This window comes from Lytechinus pictus, chromosome 3 (genome assembly GCF_037042905.1).
Source record: "Lytechinus pictus isolate F3 Inbred chromosome 3, Lp3.0, whole genome shotgun sequence".
NCBI classification, from domain to species: domain Eukaryota; kingdom Metazoa; phylum Echinodermata; class Echinoidea; order Temnopleuroida; family Toxopneustidae; genus Lytechinus; species Lytechinus pictus.
Genome location: NC_087247.1, coordinates 7,877,684 through 7,893,604, shown reverse-complemented (window position 1 = coordinate 7,893,604; position 15,921 = coordinate 7,877,684). Strand labels below are relative to the sequence as shown.

Here is a 15,921-nt window from a genome sequence, read left to right as displayed (position 1 = left end):
GTGGTTTCAGGGGTTCAACCCCCCTTAATTTTTTTTTGGATACCCGACCCCCCCTAAAAAAATTTTAAAGACTTTTTTTTGGTATCAACATTTCATTCAGCTTGAACCCCCCCCCCTTTGAAAAATCCTGTGTACACTATTGATCACAGCCGAGACAATCAACTGGCCTGCAAGAATCAAAGTATTTTTCGGTGCAAAGTATATGAATAAGGAAACAAAAATTGGTGACACAGAATTCATACGGGTAGAAAATTAAACAACGGTACTGCTTTCTAGTAGTATTACTGGCAAAACAATGATGAAATTGCACTAACAAGATGATTAATGCAACATGACAGCTTTAACAAAATTATAAATGGTAAAAGTATGTGACAAAGAACAATTAGATTTATCATTTAAGCACAATGTCATGTCTACGTCACTTTGATGCTTTATCATTTCAGTAGTAAGTAATCAAGAATTCAATTCAAATCATACAATGCTATTATTCGAGTAGCCCCCGGGGGGGCCACTTCCATTGACGAGTGGATACCATGCGCGACCAAGGGGTCTCGAAAAGCACCCTAAACACGTATTTTCCAAATTCTGAAAATGCACCCCTTAACAAGTATTGGCGTCTGAAACCCTACCCTTAACAAGTATTGGAAACAAAACGATACTCTTGGCAAGTATTCCCTGAAATGAACCCCTAAACAAGTACAGCGATATTTGTTATGTCACGAGTCCATCGGTCGTCGGTTTTACCTTTACAGTTTACACACCATTTGGTTTAGTATGGCCCCAGCTTCCACACCTCGCGCAAATCGGACTCTAAACACGTAGTGTTGGGGCAAAAAGGACATCCTTTATAAAACATTTTAATTTTGTTTATCATCCCCGCAAATTTGACCCTAAACACGTACTAGCTTTCCTAGCGAAATAGATACCCTTTTTTTCATTATTTTTGTGTTTTTGACACCCTTATCACGTTACGTACGTAACGTGCCCTATCTTGAAAAAGACATCCTTTTTACGTGTTTTTTTGGTCGCGCATGGTATCCACTCGTCAATGTAAGTGGCCCCCCCGGGGAGTAGCCTCACAATTTATGGCAGGTTACTCTTTTGAAATTAAGGTTTGTTTCTAATGTTAATGCCAATGGAATTGGAATTAACTGAATTATAACAGAACTGTAGTGTAAGTCAGCTTTCAGTTTCACAACTGAATTTGAATAGATAATTATTAATTTGTCCTCACATGTTCTAAATTCATAACGTGTTAGTTGGCAACTTGCTAAAGAGTAACATTGATTAGTCGAGACTTCTCATATCATACTTTATACCTTCAAGGCTTCATAGTTTAGGCTGTTTAGCTCATCTGCTTGACCAGTGGCAGATGATGTCCTTGGCTTTGATCACTCAAGTTCGAGGTTAAGCTGCAGTGATGTGACTATGAAAATGTATTGTATGATCATGATGATCATGAGTCATTTTGAGATTCAAACAAAACTCTATTGTATTATGTACTCAGCTCAGCTCAGGATGCCCGGCACGCACGTGCATTGACTACTTGTTTGTTGACCAGTTTGTTGTGATTTGTCTCAGATTGGCCGAACTAGTCTCTGACAGGTCGTTTATAAATTGTTCTCTGGTTTACTGCACTTAGTATCTACCGTAAGACATCCACTAAATGCAAAGGAAATCCCAGAAAGAGCCTACTTAAAACATGTGGGTGGCCTGCCGGTGCGGAAGATCGCAGACCAAGCTGAAGTACAAAGTTGTATTTTTGTACGAAGATCTTTAGTAAATTGCGGTGAAATTCATGATGTTCTACGTTTAAGCTGAAAATGCAAGACGATTCGAGTTTCCGTAAACGTGAATTGAATCCCTCAAATTATTGAAACTTATCGACGAGACTGTATGCAGCTGCCATGGCTTCCGCAGTTCGCGTCAACCAACTTTACAACCGCATCCTCGGTCGCTTCCCCCGTGAGATTTCGTTAGCGTTCGCCTATGGATCTGGGGCTTTTAAGCAGTTAGGAAATGATAACAAGGTAAACACTCTGACAAGTTAGACTAGTATAGTTCGAACCCTGATGTGTGAATTGTGAATGTGGGTAATCGTCGGAGGGGTTAACTTGTTCTTTTCTAGTAAACGTATTAATTAACACCACCCCTCGACTCATGCCCCTGGCTTCAGATGATCATGATGATGGTTAGTGCCTGGCCCTTGGCTATGGCCACTCATTCAATGAACAAGGTTATGATATGGCTGGCTTAACTTTGTCTTTGGTGATGATGGGTAACTTTTACTGGTAGGATGGGGGATCGGGTGTCCGGACACTTTATATTTTTGAAGCCTTCTTTTTTGTCATTGGATTACACTACAAATACGAAATCAATAGTTGTAATCATCTTCTATTTTGTTCTCTATAATATTTCCTGACATTTTGTACTAAAAATTGATAAAACTTTCCTTGTAAATTTTTCCAAATGACTTTCTAAAATTGATCGCCCGGACACACAACCTGTCCGGACACACAACTGGGTATACTGGTGATGATGATGGTGATGATGATGATGGTGGTGGTGGTGGTGGTGGTGGTGGTGGTACTAGTGGTGGTGGTGATGATGATAATGATGATTATGATAATGGTGATGATGATGTTGAGTAGGATGATTATTGATCATGTTAATAATGGTGATGATGGTGATAAAATGATAAATAATGATGACGAAGAATAATGATGTTCTTTGATTTGCTGAATTGCTCCTTCTGACGTTAGGATATTTTGGTGATGGAAATGGATACAAATCAGTGATCGAATCGCTGTGGGTGCTTTGTATAATTTTAGGCTGGCTACAAAAATCATTTATTTTGGATATTTAAAAGATGCAATAGATGAAAATGAATGGGCAATTGTGACAATTAAATTGATAATCATAATAGTACTTGGTAGGCTTATATGATTAATATATATATGTGTGTTGATACTGATCATTTACATACCATTATATACCTCACATAGGTCTGTTTTAATATGAGCTGAAAGTCTTTGTTGTTTTCTTAAAATTAATGATCACCAAAAGCCCTGAGCTGCAAAAAATATCTCTACCGGTAGTTTAATTCACAATAAATCCAATCTACAGTATAATCATTTAGCCATCCATAAAAGTTAAAATATGATATTTTTTTATTGACTTTCAATTTTATAAATTTTAAACCTGGAATTTATGTTTCCATCTCTCAATCAATAGGATAACATGCTCGATTTCATCTTCGTGGTGGACAACCCGGAGGAGTGGCATCGGAAGAACATCCAGGAAAACCGGAAGCACTATTCTTCATTAGCAGCCCTGGGCCATGACAGGATCGCAGCAATCCAAGATAGACTAGGGGCTGGGGTCTATTTCAACACTCTTGTCGAATGTGAAAGCAGGGTAAGATTTGGAAGTACTCTACTTTCCAAGAAAGATCAGAGGCCCGTCTTACAAAGAGTTGCGAATGATCTGGGCCCCGTCTTACAAAGAGTTACGATTGATCCAATCAATCGTAACTCTATGGAAATCCATCAGTGTCATAATTTTTTCTACAGGAAATTTGCAAAATGTCCTTTCTTAACAAAGGAAAACACACCAAATTGTCAAGAAATCAATTACTTTATGGATATACATTCAAATCTAGAAAAATTCTTGAACAAACATGCATTTCATATGTTGACTTTGCTGGCTTTCCATTGTTGCGATTGATCGGATCAATCGCAACTCTTTGTAAGATGGGCCCCTGACCATCGCAACCATGGACGGCCAGCAAAATCAACATCTATCATGCATATTTGTTCAAAATTTTGTCTAACTATGATTTATAGTCATGCACTCATTTTTTCTTGAAAATTCACTGTGCTTCTCTTTGTTTACCAAGGTTATTGTGCAAATTTCCTGTGGAAAAATATATGACACTGATGGATTTCCATGGAGTTACGATTGATTGGATCAATCCTAACTCTTTGTGAGACGGGGCCCAGCTAGGTAGTAATTTTGAAGTGGATTCTCATGGATGGATTGAGATGATTGGAATCATTGGATGAGGTCATCTTAGTCCAGGACTCCGGTCACATGGCACCCCCCCCCCCCTCCTACTTTTGCTTGTTAGTTGACTTTATGTTACCTTTTCCTACTAAAACGGAAAGAGGGTAATATTGGCAAATCATCAGGAGTTTCATGCCTGCCCAGATGGAAGGAAATTTAGTGCAAATTTTATATTTAAAATTGTGATTTTGGTGTTTATTAAGTGCCCTGTCACATAACCATTTCCCCCTCTGATCCCCATAAAAAGGGCAACCAGTACATAAAGAAAATTGCTAAAAAATTGAATGGAATTTAACCTTCTAAATAAAAATGTAATTCGATGTGATAAATGGCATCAGACAACAGGCATGTCTATATATCAAATTACAGTGTTTAAATTCTTTCTTTCTTTTACAAGTATTTTTTGCATTTATTGTAATCTAGTTTGCTATTGTTTGAGATTCTGATTGTAATCATTGTATTATTTTTCAATCCATGTATTAGCTCATAAAGTATGGAGTAGTGAAGACTGACACCCTTGTACAGGAGTTAATCAACTGGAATAATCTCTATCTGAGTGGAAGACTTCACAAACCAGTAAGATCAAAATTATTGTTGTCTATTCATTTTTAAAAATATATTCTAGGAGGGGGAGGTTATTTAAAGTTTTTATGAACATAAAATCCATGAGACACGTTAACATGATGATCAGTGTCAGTGTATTTTAAGAAGAATTTTTTGTAATTAAAAATTATGTGTCACAAAAGTCAGTCATTTATAGGATGTCTCAATCAATTGCACCTTTAAAGTTTCTTGTAAGCTTTGGAAAATCCCCCAAAAGTGTTGGTTACTATTCAAGTTTAATGACTGGATTTGCCCTTAGTTTGACAAGGATCTTGACCAGACTAAAAATATCTCCTTTTTTATAGAAGAATTTTTTGTGCATGGAATGGCCGAAAATTTCATGATAAATATTGGTTTGTAAGCTCTAAATTTATAGTATATGTTATGTGTTATAAGGGCTTTTCCAGAGAAAATGAAAATATTAACCGAGAGAGGATGCTTAATGTACTCAAATGTTATCAAATTTTCGCAAGGAATCAACAGATTATAAAAAGATAAGGCTTTTTTGTAATATAGGAATATTAGATATTTCAATATAATTCATTACTGAACCTTGACTGAATATTTAGGCATGCTTTATATGCCGAGATCATTATAAGACATAATTTACTTATACAGAACATCATTTTTTTTATGTTGCATAGGTTCATGTAATAAAGAGAATGCAGAACAGCGCCCTCTATAATGCTATGCGGAGGAACCAACAGAGTGCCGTCTACACAAGTCTGCTGCTCTTACCAGAACAATTCTCAGAAGAAGAACTTTTCATCACAATAGCTGGATTGTCATATTCTGGTATGAATTACTTTTGCAATATGTGATCAAAATCCATTCATTTATTCATATATTCACTTTTCCTTTCATTCATTCATTCATTTATTCATTCATTCATTCATTCATACAATTCATTCATTCATTCAATCAATCATTCATCTATGTGTTCATTTGTTTATTTTGATGGATTTAATTATTAATTTATTGATTCATTCCTCTTGCTTACTTATTGATTATTCATCTATCTATCTATCAAATATTTGATCTCTCTGTATACATTTGATTATGTGGTTGTCCAATTCATTGGACATTTATTATTCCATTCATCTATTTCTTTGTTCATCCAAGAATACATGTGTACTTTTTCATCTATATTTCTATTCATTTGTTGTTTAATTTGGTGTTATTTACCTTTCATGTAAATCTTGTTATTTTGTTAAATGCTTTTAATTATTTTTGTATTTTTTCTTAATATTATTTTATCTTTTTTTCCCTCTCAAATACAGTGCCAAGTAGATATAGGTGCATGCTTTATAAACGGTTATTTCTTTATTCTCGTGCACATCCCTTACTGCAGTAGTTGAGTTGATGAGGTTTTTCTGTTTTGACTCTGAATCTAGGGGACTTTAGAATGGTCGTTGGTGAGAACAAGAACAAGGTTGCCAACATTGTCAAGCCAAATCTTCAAACATTTAGGAAATATTATCATGATATGATGGATAATACTGAGAACACCCATTGGAACAAGCAAAGTAGCTCCATAGAGGTAGGTATAGTCAAAGCTTATAGCGTATATGGTCAGTATTATGTGAATTATATTCAAATATCATATATAATTCAAATTTTATCAAAGTGTAGTGGCCATTGAATTTTTTTCTTCCATTGATTTTTTACGAAATTTAAAATGTGAATCTGTTGATATCGAGCACCCTTTCACTGTAGGCCTACTCTTCACTTATCTTCTTAGGGGACTCTGAACTCTTTGTCTTACAAATTTAGTAATTAGTAGCTACAAAAAAAGATTGTATCCTGACAATTTCAGTACGTTCCATACTTTGAATATGTTATTTTCTAAACAAATATTTTTGCTTTCATTTGGTAACCAAAGAAAGGAAAATGTTCCTGTAGAACTGTAAAATACATCTACTAAATTATGTTTTATTTAATATCCACACCATAACAGTTTTAGGACATTCACCATATGAGTAATGAAGTGGAACAGTGACAGACACTTTAAACTGATTTACCAAAACTTAAATGGGGCTTTGCAGGTTTTTGTTGAGAGTGTGTTGATTATAATTTGTCAATCTAAGAGTTATGAAAAAGGACTAAAATAACTGTCATGAGTTGCTTGGGTAACATATATTGAGCAGCAAGCTAACTCAATATTCCATCATAGAGAATCTTTGAATTCAACTTTAGCCATTTTTCAGTCAGTGAATGAGTCTATGAATGAGCCTATGTGTGTAATATACGCACATAAATGTTGTCATGAATACTTTCTTCCCTTGGTGATGGACAATATCCGTAACTGGACAAGCACCCATATGGTATCAAGTTCACCATGTGAGCATGAGACAATATGGCTTAAATCCTGTCAGTGAGCAAAGAAGTCTTTATAAGCTGGTGGTCATTAGAGAAAATTTACATGGTCCAGTAGAACAGTTCATAGTTAGTCCATGTCTTGAGTGGCTTCTTATATCTAAAGATATTTCAAATAATGGACGAGGGTTTGGGGGCACTTTGATCAGGTACTCACTAAGCAACATACATGTAGGTGCCTCGTAAATTACTCTATTTTGACAAATGAATGCCTCCATATAGATTGATATCATGGAATGCACTATGTGTGAACAGTAGACTGCTCCTGCAGGGTTTTCCAATTCATACATGCACCTTTCATCTACGAGCACCTATGGACATACCTTGATGCTCGATGTTTGGAATACAACTTTGCCTGATTTGAATATTGCTATGACAGGCAATCCTCTTACAGTTTCATGTCAGTGGGTTTTAGATTTTATTTAAAATAATAATAGCTGGATTTGTAAAGCGCTCATTGCCTGAGGATACAAAGCGCTGCTATTATTACCCCGGCTTTAGCTGTGCTGCCATATAGGCCCTGAAGCATTCAAGGAATTTCTTCCCTCCGGGTACCCATTCACTTCACCTGGGCTGAGTGCAGCACAATGTGGGTAAATTTCTAGCTGAAGGAAAACATGCCATGGTTGGGAATCAAACCAACATCCTTCAGATTGAAAGACGAGAGTCATATCCACTAGACCACGATGCCCCCCAAAAGTGGCCATTATCTGCACATTCTCATATTGTATCTACGAACTGAATTAAAAGAAAACATAAATTCATGAACACAAATAATGAAAAATACATTGCTCTTTTTATCATCTTCATCTGAACTTTTCCTCTTATCCCGTTTTGTTCTCACCCTTACCAGCAAGACTGCAGCCCAGCTGCCTTGTTCTCCCACATGAGTGCATTACCAAAGAACCTTCAGCGTCAGATCTGTCGGTTGGAAGGGTCAAAGACCGAAGATCACTTGGATGTACTGAGGAGGTTAGCCCGAGATAGGCAATGCAAGGAGTATATCCACAAAGGTGAGCTATGCAGGAGTTCTGCAAGGGTTCTGCTGGCATGTTATTATGTGACATGCTTTTATGCAATAAATTCAAAGAATAAAAACTCATAACATTTGTTGTTCAAAGGGGAAGTTTACACTGACGATAAGTTGCTGTTGATTTTTAATTAAAGTAGAACAAAAAAATAATATTGGCGAAGGTTTGATGAAAATCTGTCAAAGAATAACAGAGTTATGAATTTTTGATTTTGTGACATCATAGACGAACAGCTCCTTTATATTTTATATGATATTAATTCCCTAAAATTCAATTTTCTAAAAAAATTGAAAGTTATTTTTTTTTGTCTGGGGGATATATAATCAGACACATTATTCCTAACTCCCTTCCATTGATTAATTTTCATTGATTACATGAAGTGGTTTGATATTGCACACAAACTGCTGAATTATATCCAGTTTTTATTTGTATACAAAAAAGCAGTATACGATAATGGTTATTAAAATATGTCTTGTGATAAATCATCTCAGATTTTTACTAAATGTAACAAGATATAAAAGTATAATTGAGCAGTTATTTCATAAGACTGAGATGGAAAGGGTGAAGTAGAGGAGGAGAAAGAGAGAAAAAAAGATAAAGAGATTGGGAGAGAGACAGACAGACAGACAAACAAAGCCTGAGCCAAAAAAAGGGGGGGGGGGTAAGAGTAGGAGAAGAGTCATATTGATGGATGATTTCTTTTGATGTTGTCACAACGGATTTAAAATGATTCATTATTTTTATCCAGGTGTCCAGAGGATAGTTGCAACCTCAAGTCTTTCACAGAGCATCAAAGGAATATTTACTGCAGGTAAATAGTCAAAAAATATTTACTGCTAGTAGAACCATATGTCCCTTCATCTTAGAATCCACAATAACTTGCCCAAAAATGAATTCTGATATTTTTATTAGGTTTTAAACAGCAGATCCTTACATGTAGCTTTGAATAGGTTTGTCAAAAATGATCAACAAGTACTTGATATGATAAAAAAGATTTTCAGTGAGATCTTCAAAGAAACTATAGACCTCATTTCTTGTTTTATTTTTTGTTCAACTTAACAACATCAAAGTTTGATGAAGTGGAGAAAAACCTTGCCTGGGAACTAGTCATGAGAAGTGGATGATGGTTTGCCGACACTAGATTTTGCGAAAAGCAGTGCAGTATACATACATCTCTGGAGCACAGTGAAATGAGCAGTCTTAGCATTTACCTACTTGTGTAATCTGGGGTAGGCTGCAGCGATATCTTTGCTGTTATGCTAAACCTTAAAGGGATGGTCCGGGCTGAAATTATGTATAGCTTAATAAATAGAGTAGAATTCACTGAGCAAAATGCCGAAATTTTCATCAAAATCGGATAACAAATAACAAAGTTATTGAATTTTAAAGTTTAGCAATATTTTGTGAAAACAGTCATCATGAATATTCATTAGGTGGACTGATGATGTCACATCTCCACTTGTTCTTTTGTATTTTATTTTTTCCTCCAAGAACTAGAAAAATTGGATTGACAACTGATTTAGTGCATTAGATATTTATTGCAAAAACTATTTCATTATAAGGGAGACATATTATTCACACAAGTATGAAATAATGACAAAATTATGATTTTATGTAGTAACATAAGAAAACGGAAAGAGGAGATGTGACATCATCAGCCCACCTAATGAATATTCATGACGACTGTTTTCACAAAATATTGCTAAACTTTAAACTTCAATAACTTTATTATTTGTTATCCGATTTTGATGAAATTTTCGGCATTTTGCTCAGTGAATTCTACTCTATGTATTAAGATATAAATATTTTCAGCCCGGACCATCCCTTTAAGCGAAGTATCTGATGCGGCAAGACAAGTAGGTGTGAAGCAGCCACCATCTGCACCCTCCTGTCTTGCTTTAGTCATTGTTTTCTCTTTATTGACTGTGATTGGTGCTGTACGAAAAACAACCACTGGACATTCGTTAATAATAAATAAATTTAAGAATAAAATAGTAACAAAATAAGTACCCGAGGCCATATGTATGTTAGTTATTGTAAGTGCCGAACTGACTTTTAAAAAAGGTATTTCGAATGATGATTTCTGGTAATCTTTATTTCCGTTTTGTTTCCACCGAACAGGATTTTCAAAGACTTTGACATACAGCAAACAAAAGCTAATGAAGCAGTGGCAAGGAGGACGTAAGAAGAGGTGACAGTCAACTGATGCACACCCTTGACTTTGAGGATAGAATATTTTTGTCCTTCTTGTAAGATCATATGATTAGAGCAACAAATTAAAAACTTGTTTTGAGAGGAAAAGGAAAAATCAGACAAGTTGAGAGGTGAAAGTTTGAACAACATTGGACAATAAGGAAGTTATGAATTTTTAAAAGTTGTAAAAAATTGATAATCACTATACCCATGAAGACTTCAAATTGGCCGCATATGTGATGTCATAGTGATGTAAGGCAAGGACTACAGTTCCAGGTGATCCAATACATGAAATAGCTGAATTATTTTTTTTTTCTGAAGTTTTACTTCAAATTATATTTTTCTGTCATGAGGACATGAAATAGTATGTTACCTGGGTTATATTTGGATTACGGCCCCGGGGGAATGAGTACTTTAGCGAAAACCACAAATCCCTGATTAAGTACATGTAAATACATGGCCTATGGGAAAGTTTTCCTTGTCCCTTGTCATAATTTACTTACCAAGTTGCCAATATGAAATCTATTTAGTTTTAGGTATCTCAATTTTAAAGCAGCCATAACTTTCTTACTGCTTGTCTGATTTCTTTCAAACTTCCACCATTCTGTTTTATTAATTTTTCTCCTTTCCATCAATCTCCTTTCCATCACAACATTTTAGGACCAAGGCTGGATTCCCCTTTAAAAACAAAAACATAAATTAATGTAAAATAATAAAGACTCGATAGATGGTAAAGATATAGATTTGTTTGATTTATTCATTTGATAAGTGGAAAAAAAAATGTATTACACATTATTTATTAGCACATTTTCACGTAACAGTCTCGTACATGGTACAGTACAAATTGGCAATGGTATATTTGTACAAAAAGGGAAGTAAAAAAACAACATCACCTTTTCTGCATCGTACCTATTCTTTCAGGCAAATTCCCATTTTATAAGGATTGGGCAAATTAATATTCAGATAAAAATTATTAGACAGGTACATGCACATGAATTGATATTGTGAAATTGAACCATGGTTTAATAACACAATTATGGTGGGCTTGATAAATGAATGCAAAATTACATGATTTGCTAGACCCTTAAAATAATAAGGTCACAGATATTTCCACTTGAATTTTAAAACAAACAAAAACATTAAAGATATTGCTTCTGTACCAACATAAATAATTACAATTTTAATACATAAAATACTATAGTACAGTGAAATTGAAATAAAATCTATCGATTATTTTCGTAATTCATTCTGCAAGTTTAAGGTTCTCATTTATGACTGGAGATTTGCTTCAGAAATTACAAGCAACATAATATATGGGGCTGTTCTCTTTGTAGAGAACATGACTTTACAAAATTTTGATAGGAATATGAAGTGCTAAAATATTTCCAGACTTTTACAGATAACGAGACTGTTCTGTCATTAAATCTACTCAAACTATGCTGCAAATGTGATACATAGCCGTACAAATCACTGGTTTCACGCAAAGTGTGCCTTATTAAGCACATAATCACTGTTCCTGAAAGTGATGGGCGAACTATCACGAGGCAAGCTGGATGTAGCTCTCTTTCCGAAGCGAATATGAGGATAGATAGCGAGTACACTCAGCTTGCCGAGGAAGTGATAGTTTGCCTCTTCACCTGAAATCAAGAGGTGATTACATGCTTCATATTCCACATCAGAAACCCATAAACAAAAAAAACAAACAATAGCAATACGATTCTACAAGAAAAATTTCGAATCAAGGTTTCCTTTGAAAATATAAAGCTTGTTTTAATGCTATGTAAACTGTACGCAAGGATCTAGATCTTGCTCCATCAGAATTTATTGTGACCTCACAAAGGAAATTTCACAGTCACAATAAAACAATCGAGGGGCAATGCACTTTCATTTTGCACAAAGTTTTACTGCTCTCGCATATGTAGTCTGCACTGTGCGCATGCATCTAGACCTTACGCAATCATCATTGCAGGTGATAGAGAACAATGGAACCAAAAAAATCAAGTGGCAAAGACCTCTTTATTTCGCGCGTACTCAAACTAATATTACACGTTATGACTCTAGAGGGCCGTCTGCACCATCCTGAGTTTTCAAATTAGCGCGCTATTTCTGATCTGGCAAATTATCCTGATCTGAACAATCTCGAGATCATTTGTAATGGAGACGCAATTATCGCGCTAGTTCGTAGGATTAATCTCGAGATTGCAATCCCAAGTCAACTTGGGATTATTTGCAAAATAGCACGCTATTTTACGAACTATCGCGCTAATTCGCAGGTGCAGACGCACTCAGGATTATTTATTCACGGCGTCAGACCATAATGCATTGATGCCTCGCTCAAGCAAGAAATGCTCTTCTTGCGATGGTGGAGACGGGGTTTCTTGAATCTCGAGATTAATCGCGAAGAGGGCCGAACGGGCTAAAATCTCGAGATTGAGCAAACTCGGGATGGTGCAGCACCGCCTTATAGGATGGAAAGATCAGCAGAACACAATTCCATCACTGCGAGTGATGATTGATGGGGAAACTACCCTTTATCACGTGACTGACTTCTGACTAATCCGATAGCAAGATTTTTAGTATGCGGAATATAATGTGTAATATCTTGTTCCCACTATCGCACGATTCGTTATGATTGGCCTCTCATAGCTGATCGCTAATAGTGTTTGAGCTGTCAATTTTTTTTTCTACAATCAAAAGGATTGCCACGATTTGATGCAATCACTACTGTAACTCCACGCTTTATACCATGATTTCTATCGCATCGCGAATCGTGACGGGTGGGAACTAGGTATAAGGTTTCCAATTAAGAATATCGAATTTTAAAAACAATAATTCAATGGGTTTTTTTAGTCTGAGGAGAAAATTTAGAATTTAGAGAATACAGACAGTAAATACTGCACACTGTCATGCTTCCCTTTTAGAGCATATGGGCTTTGCAGTTTTTAGAAATAATGTCTTTAACTCTTAATGTGCCATTCACTGTAATCAGCAAGTGCCACTTTTTTCAGAGTCTATATTTAAATGTTATATTTATAAAAAAAGAGAATCACTCATGAGACAATAGTGTTAAACCTCTTGACCATAAGCTGAACTGAACAATGGAATCACTCATGCATGCAATGCACTCCTCAAAATGCAATAGGCATAACAATAGCTGTATGACCATTGCATGAAAATGTGTTTGTGGCACTCCAGTGGATGCACAGATATGTGTTCATGGCACGTTAATAGTTAAGGAAAGGGTGCATGCATCACATGTACTGTACATGGATGGGATGCCAAACAGATTTGCTATCATGCCAAATTTAGGTTAAAAAAAATCAGAAGTCTGGCAATCAATTACAAATTGTTGATTGATTACTGGTCTGTTTCTTCCATCAGGAAGTATATAAATAGATTTGCTTTAATTGTGATTGATCTGCCAATTGTAATTTTGAAACATAAATTTGTAATTGATTGCAAACATTCTCCAGCAACACCACCTTCGACACCATGACATGCCATAATTCTATTTGGTCGTAAAGTCATGCGTAGCTTTACGAACAGCTTTATGACATGGTATGTTGTTCAGACATACAATAGCCGTACAGCCTCTGTATGACTCTGTCTGACTTTCTATGATGCCCAATCCATGAAATGGTACGATGACTGTACACCCATAATCATTGCCATACCCACCTACGATGCCATAAAAAGATTGTAGACCATCCGTTGTACGATGATCGAAGCAAACAAAAAAACGTGGCATAATCTTGTCACTTTCTACACACTTTGCATTTCCTCACTCCAGAATCTCCCATATAAAAAATCTCATAATTTCTGCAAACACATTTTGATCATATTTCTCAGTCAAAGCAACTGAAAACTCTACCTACCCATAAGATTTGTTTTCAAGTCACCACCTTGTCTCTGAGTAATAATAAATATTGCTATACTATCTACAAAAGTACTCTATTCTATATATTTGCATGCATCATTTGAAAAAGCAATGATAGAAATGTGTCAAAATGGCTGACTGAGATAAATTTTGTGCACACACTAACATCAATAATACACTGTGTGAGTCGAAAGTCAATTTAATGAAAAATATTTGTCATGAACACATGAACACTGTGCTGCACTCGACCCAGGTGAGGTGAATGGGTACCCGGTAGGAAGAAATTCCTTGAATGCTTTGAGCGCCTAGGCAGCCCAGCTAAAGCCGGGGTAATAATAATAGCAGGGCCCACTGGGAGAACAGTTTTCGGAACTGAAGTGGCTTCCCTGGGTAAATATACCTATATTATTATAAAACAGACTTATTGTATACGACCTGGGGGGGGGGGTATTTCACAAAGATTTTAAGTATGACTTGAGAGTTGCACTTAAATATCCGTTGCGCCACTTGCACGCGGTATATAAGATTCACCGCATTGGTCATGCACACTTGACGCACACTACTGCGTATCCATCAATGAGATTAAGCATTAAATAAAATGTGTGCGTTGGAGCATAAGCATGATCGACTCTAAGTCACGCTTAAAGGGGAAGTTCACCCTGACAAAAATTTTACTGTAACAATAGCAGATAAAATAATGACATTTGTGAAGATTTTGAGGGAAATTCCTCAAAGAATAACGTTGTTGGGATTTCTTTTGATTTGTGACGTCACATGCGAGCAGCTTTTCCACGTATCGAATGGTAAAAAACCAATGAAATGTCATTTTCTCAGAAAATGACATAAAAAATAGTTTTTATTGTACCTTCAGCATACTAATAGACAAATCATTTCACACCTGCTCCTAAAAGAAAGAAAAAAAAAGTCATCACAAACCATTAAAAATCTAAAATTTATGCATTTCATGTAACATAACAAATGGGGCAGCTGCTCGTCTATGATGTCACAATTCAAAAACTTTAAATTCTAATAACTTTCTTAATCTTTGATGGATTTTTATCAAACCTTCACCAATATTTTCTATCATTTTTTTCAGCTATTTTTACAACAAACTTTTCATCAGGGTATACTTCCCCTTAATCACAACCCGAAAAGAGTATCTTCTCCCAAATATTTTAATACCATTCTTAAGTGGTATGGGATCACTCTTGAATAATCAGGTGGTATTTTTTGCTTCAAAGCAGTATTTCATCTGTGCCAGAGATAAGTATGATAGGAAATGAATCCATTAGGTATGACAACTAAACTTTGGCATAAATGGAATTTGACATCAAAGCAGAGATTACCTCCTGATTATTCAAGCATAAACAGATACCTCAGAAATCTTTTATCAAATTGAAAGAAAATAAACTGTCATGATGTAAATGTATATAATAGTTGCACTGTACATGAAAAAGACTTTCATTAAATTGAAAAATTTTGAGGTGTCGACTTGCTCACTAGTAGACCTTCTGGTGACAGTCAAACAGGATTAAACATTAGGCATGCATAAATCCATGGGCCCCGTCTTGCAAAGAGTTACAATTGATCCGATCAATCGCAACTATGGAAAACCAGCAAAGTCAACATATAAAATGCATGTTTGTTCCAAAAAATTCTAGATATGAATGTATATCCATAAATTCATTCATTTCTTGACAATTTGGTGTGTTCTCCTTTGTTTACAAAGGTCATTTTTGCAAATTTCCTGTAAAAAAATATTGACACTGATAGATT

The 15,921-nt window shown here is 35.5% G+C and overlaps 2 protein-coding genes across 4 annotated transcripts in view; one reads left to right on the top strand and one right to left on the bottom strand.

The window, feature by feature from the left end:
- Positions 1-1,647, bottom strand: part of LOC129255954 (uncharacterized) — a 49,439-nt gene extending 47,792 nt beyond the window's left edge. Inside the window, exon 1 of one of the 3 annotated variants that reach the window (XR_010292890.1) lies at positions 1,320-1,570. The gene's annotated coding sequence lies outside the window, so the exon portion shown is untranslated. Of the gene's footprint in view, positions 1-1,319 lie in introns of all 3 variants that reach the window. The other 2 variants (XM_064096277.1, XM_064096274.1) reach the window with 2 other exon arrangements.
- LOC129257890 (phosphatidate cytidylyltransferase, mitochondrial-like) lies at positions 1,514-15,051 on the top strand. Its single transcript, XM_054896322.2, has 8 exons — positions 1,514-2,030; positions 3,235-3,417; positions 4,549-4,641; positions 5,313-5,463; positions 6,063-6,208; positions 7,898-8,057; positions 8,824-8,886; positions 10,197-15,051. The coding sequence occupies exons 1-8, from the start codon at positions 1,908-1,910 to the stop codon at positions 10,268-10,270; spliced, it is 993 nt and encodes a 330-aa protein (XP_054752297.2). The 5' UTR covers positions 1,514-1,907; the 3' UTR covers positions 10,271-15,051.
- Positions 15,052-15,921: the final 870 nt, after the last annotated feature.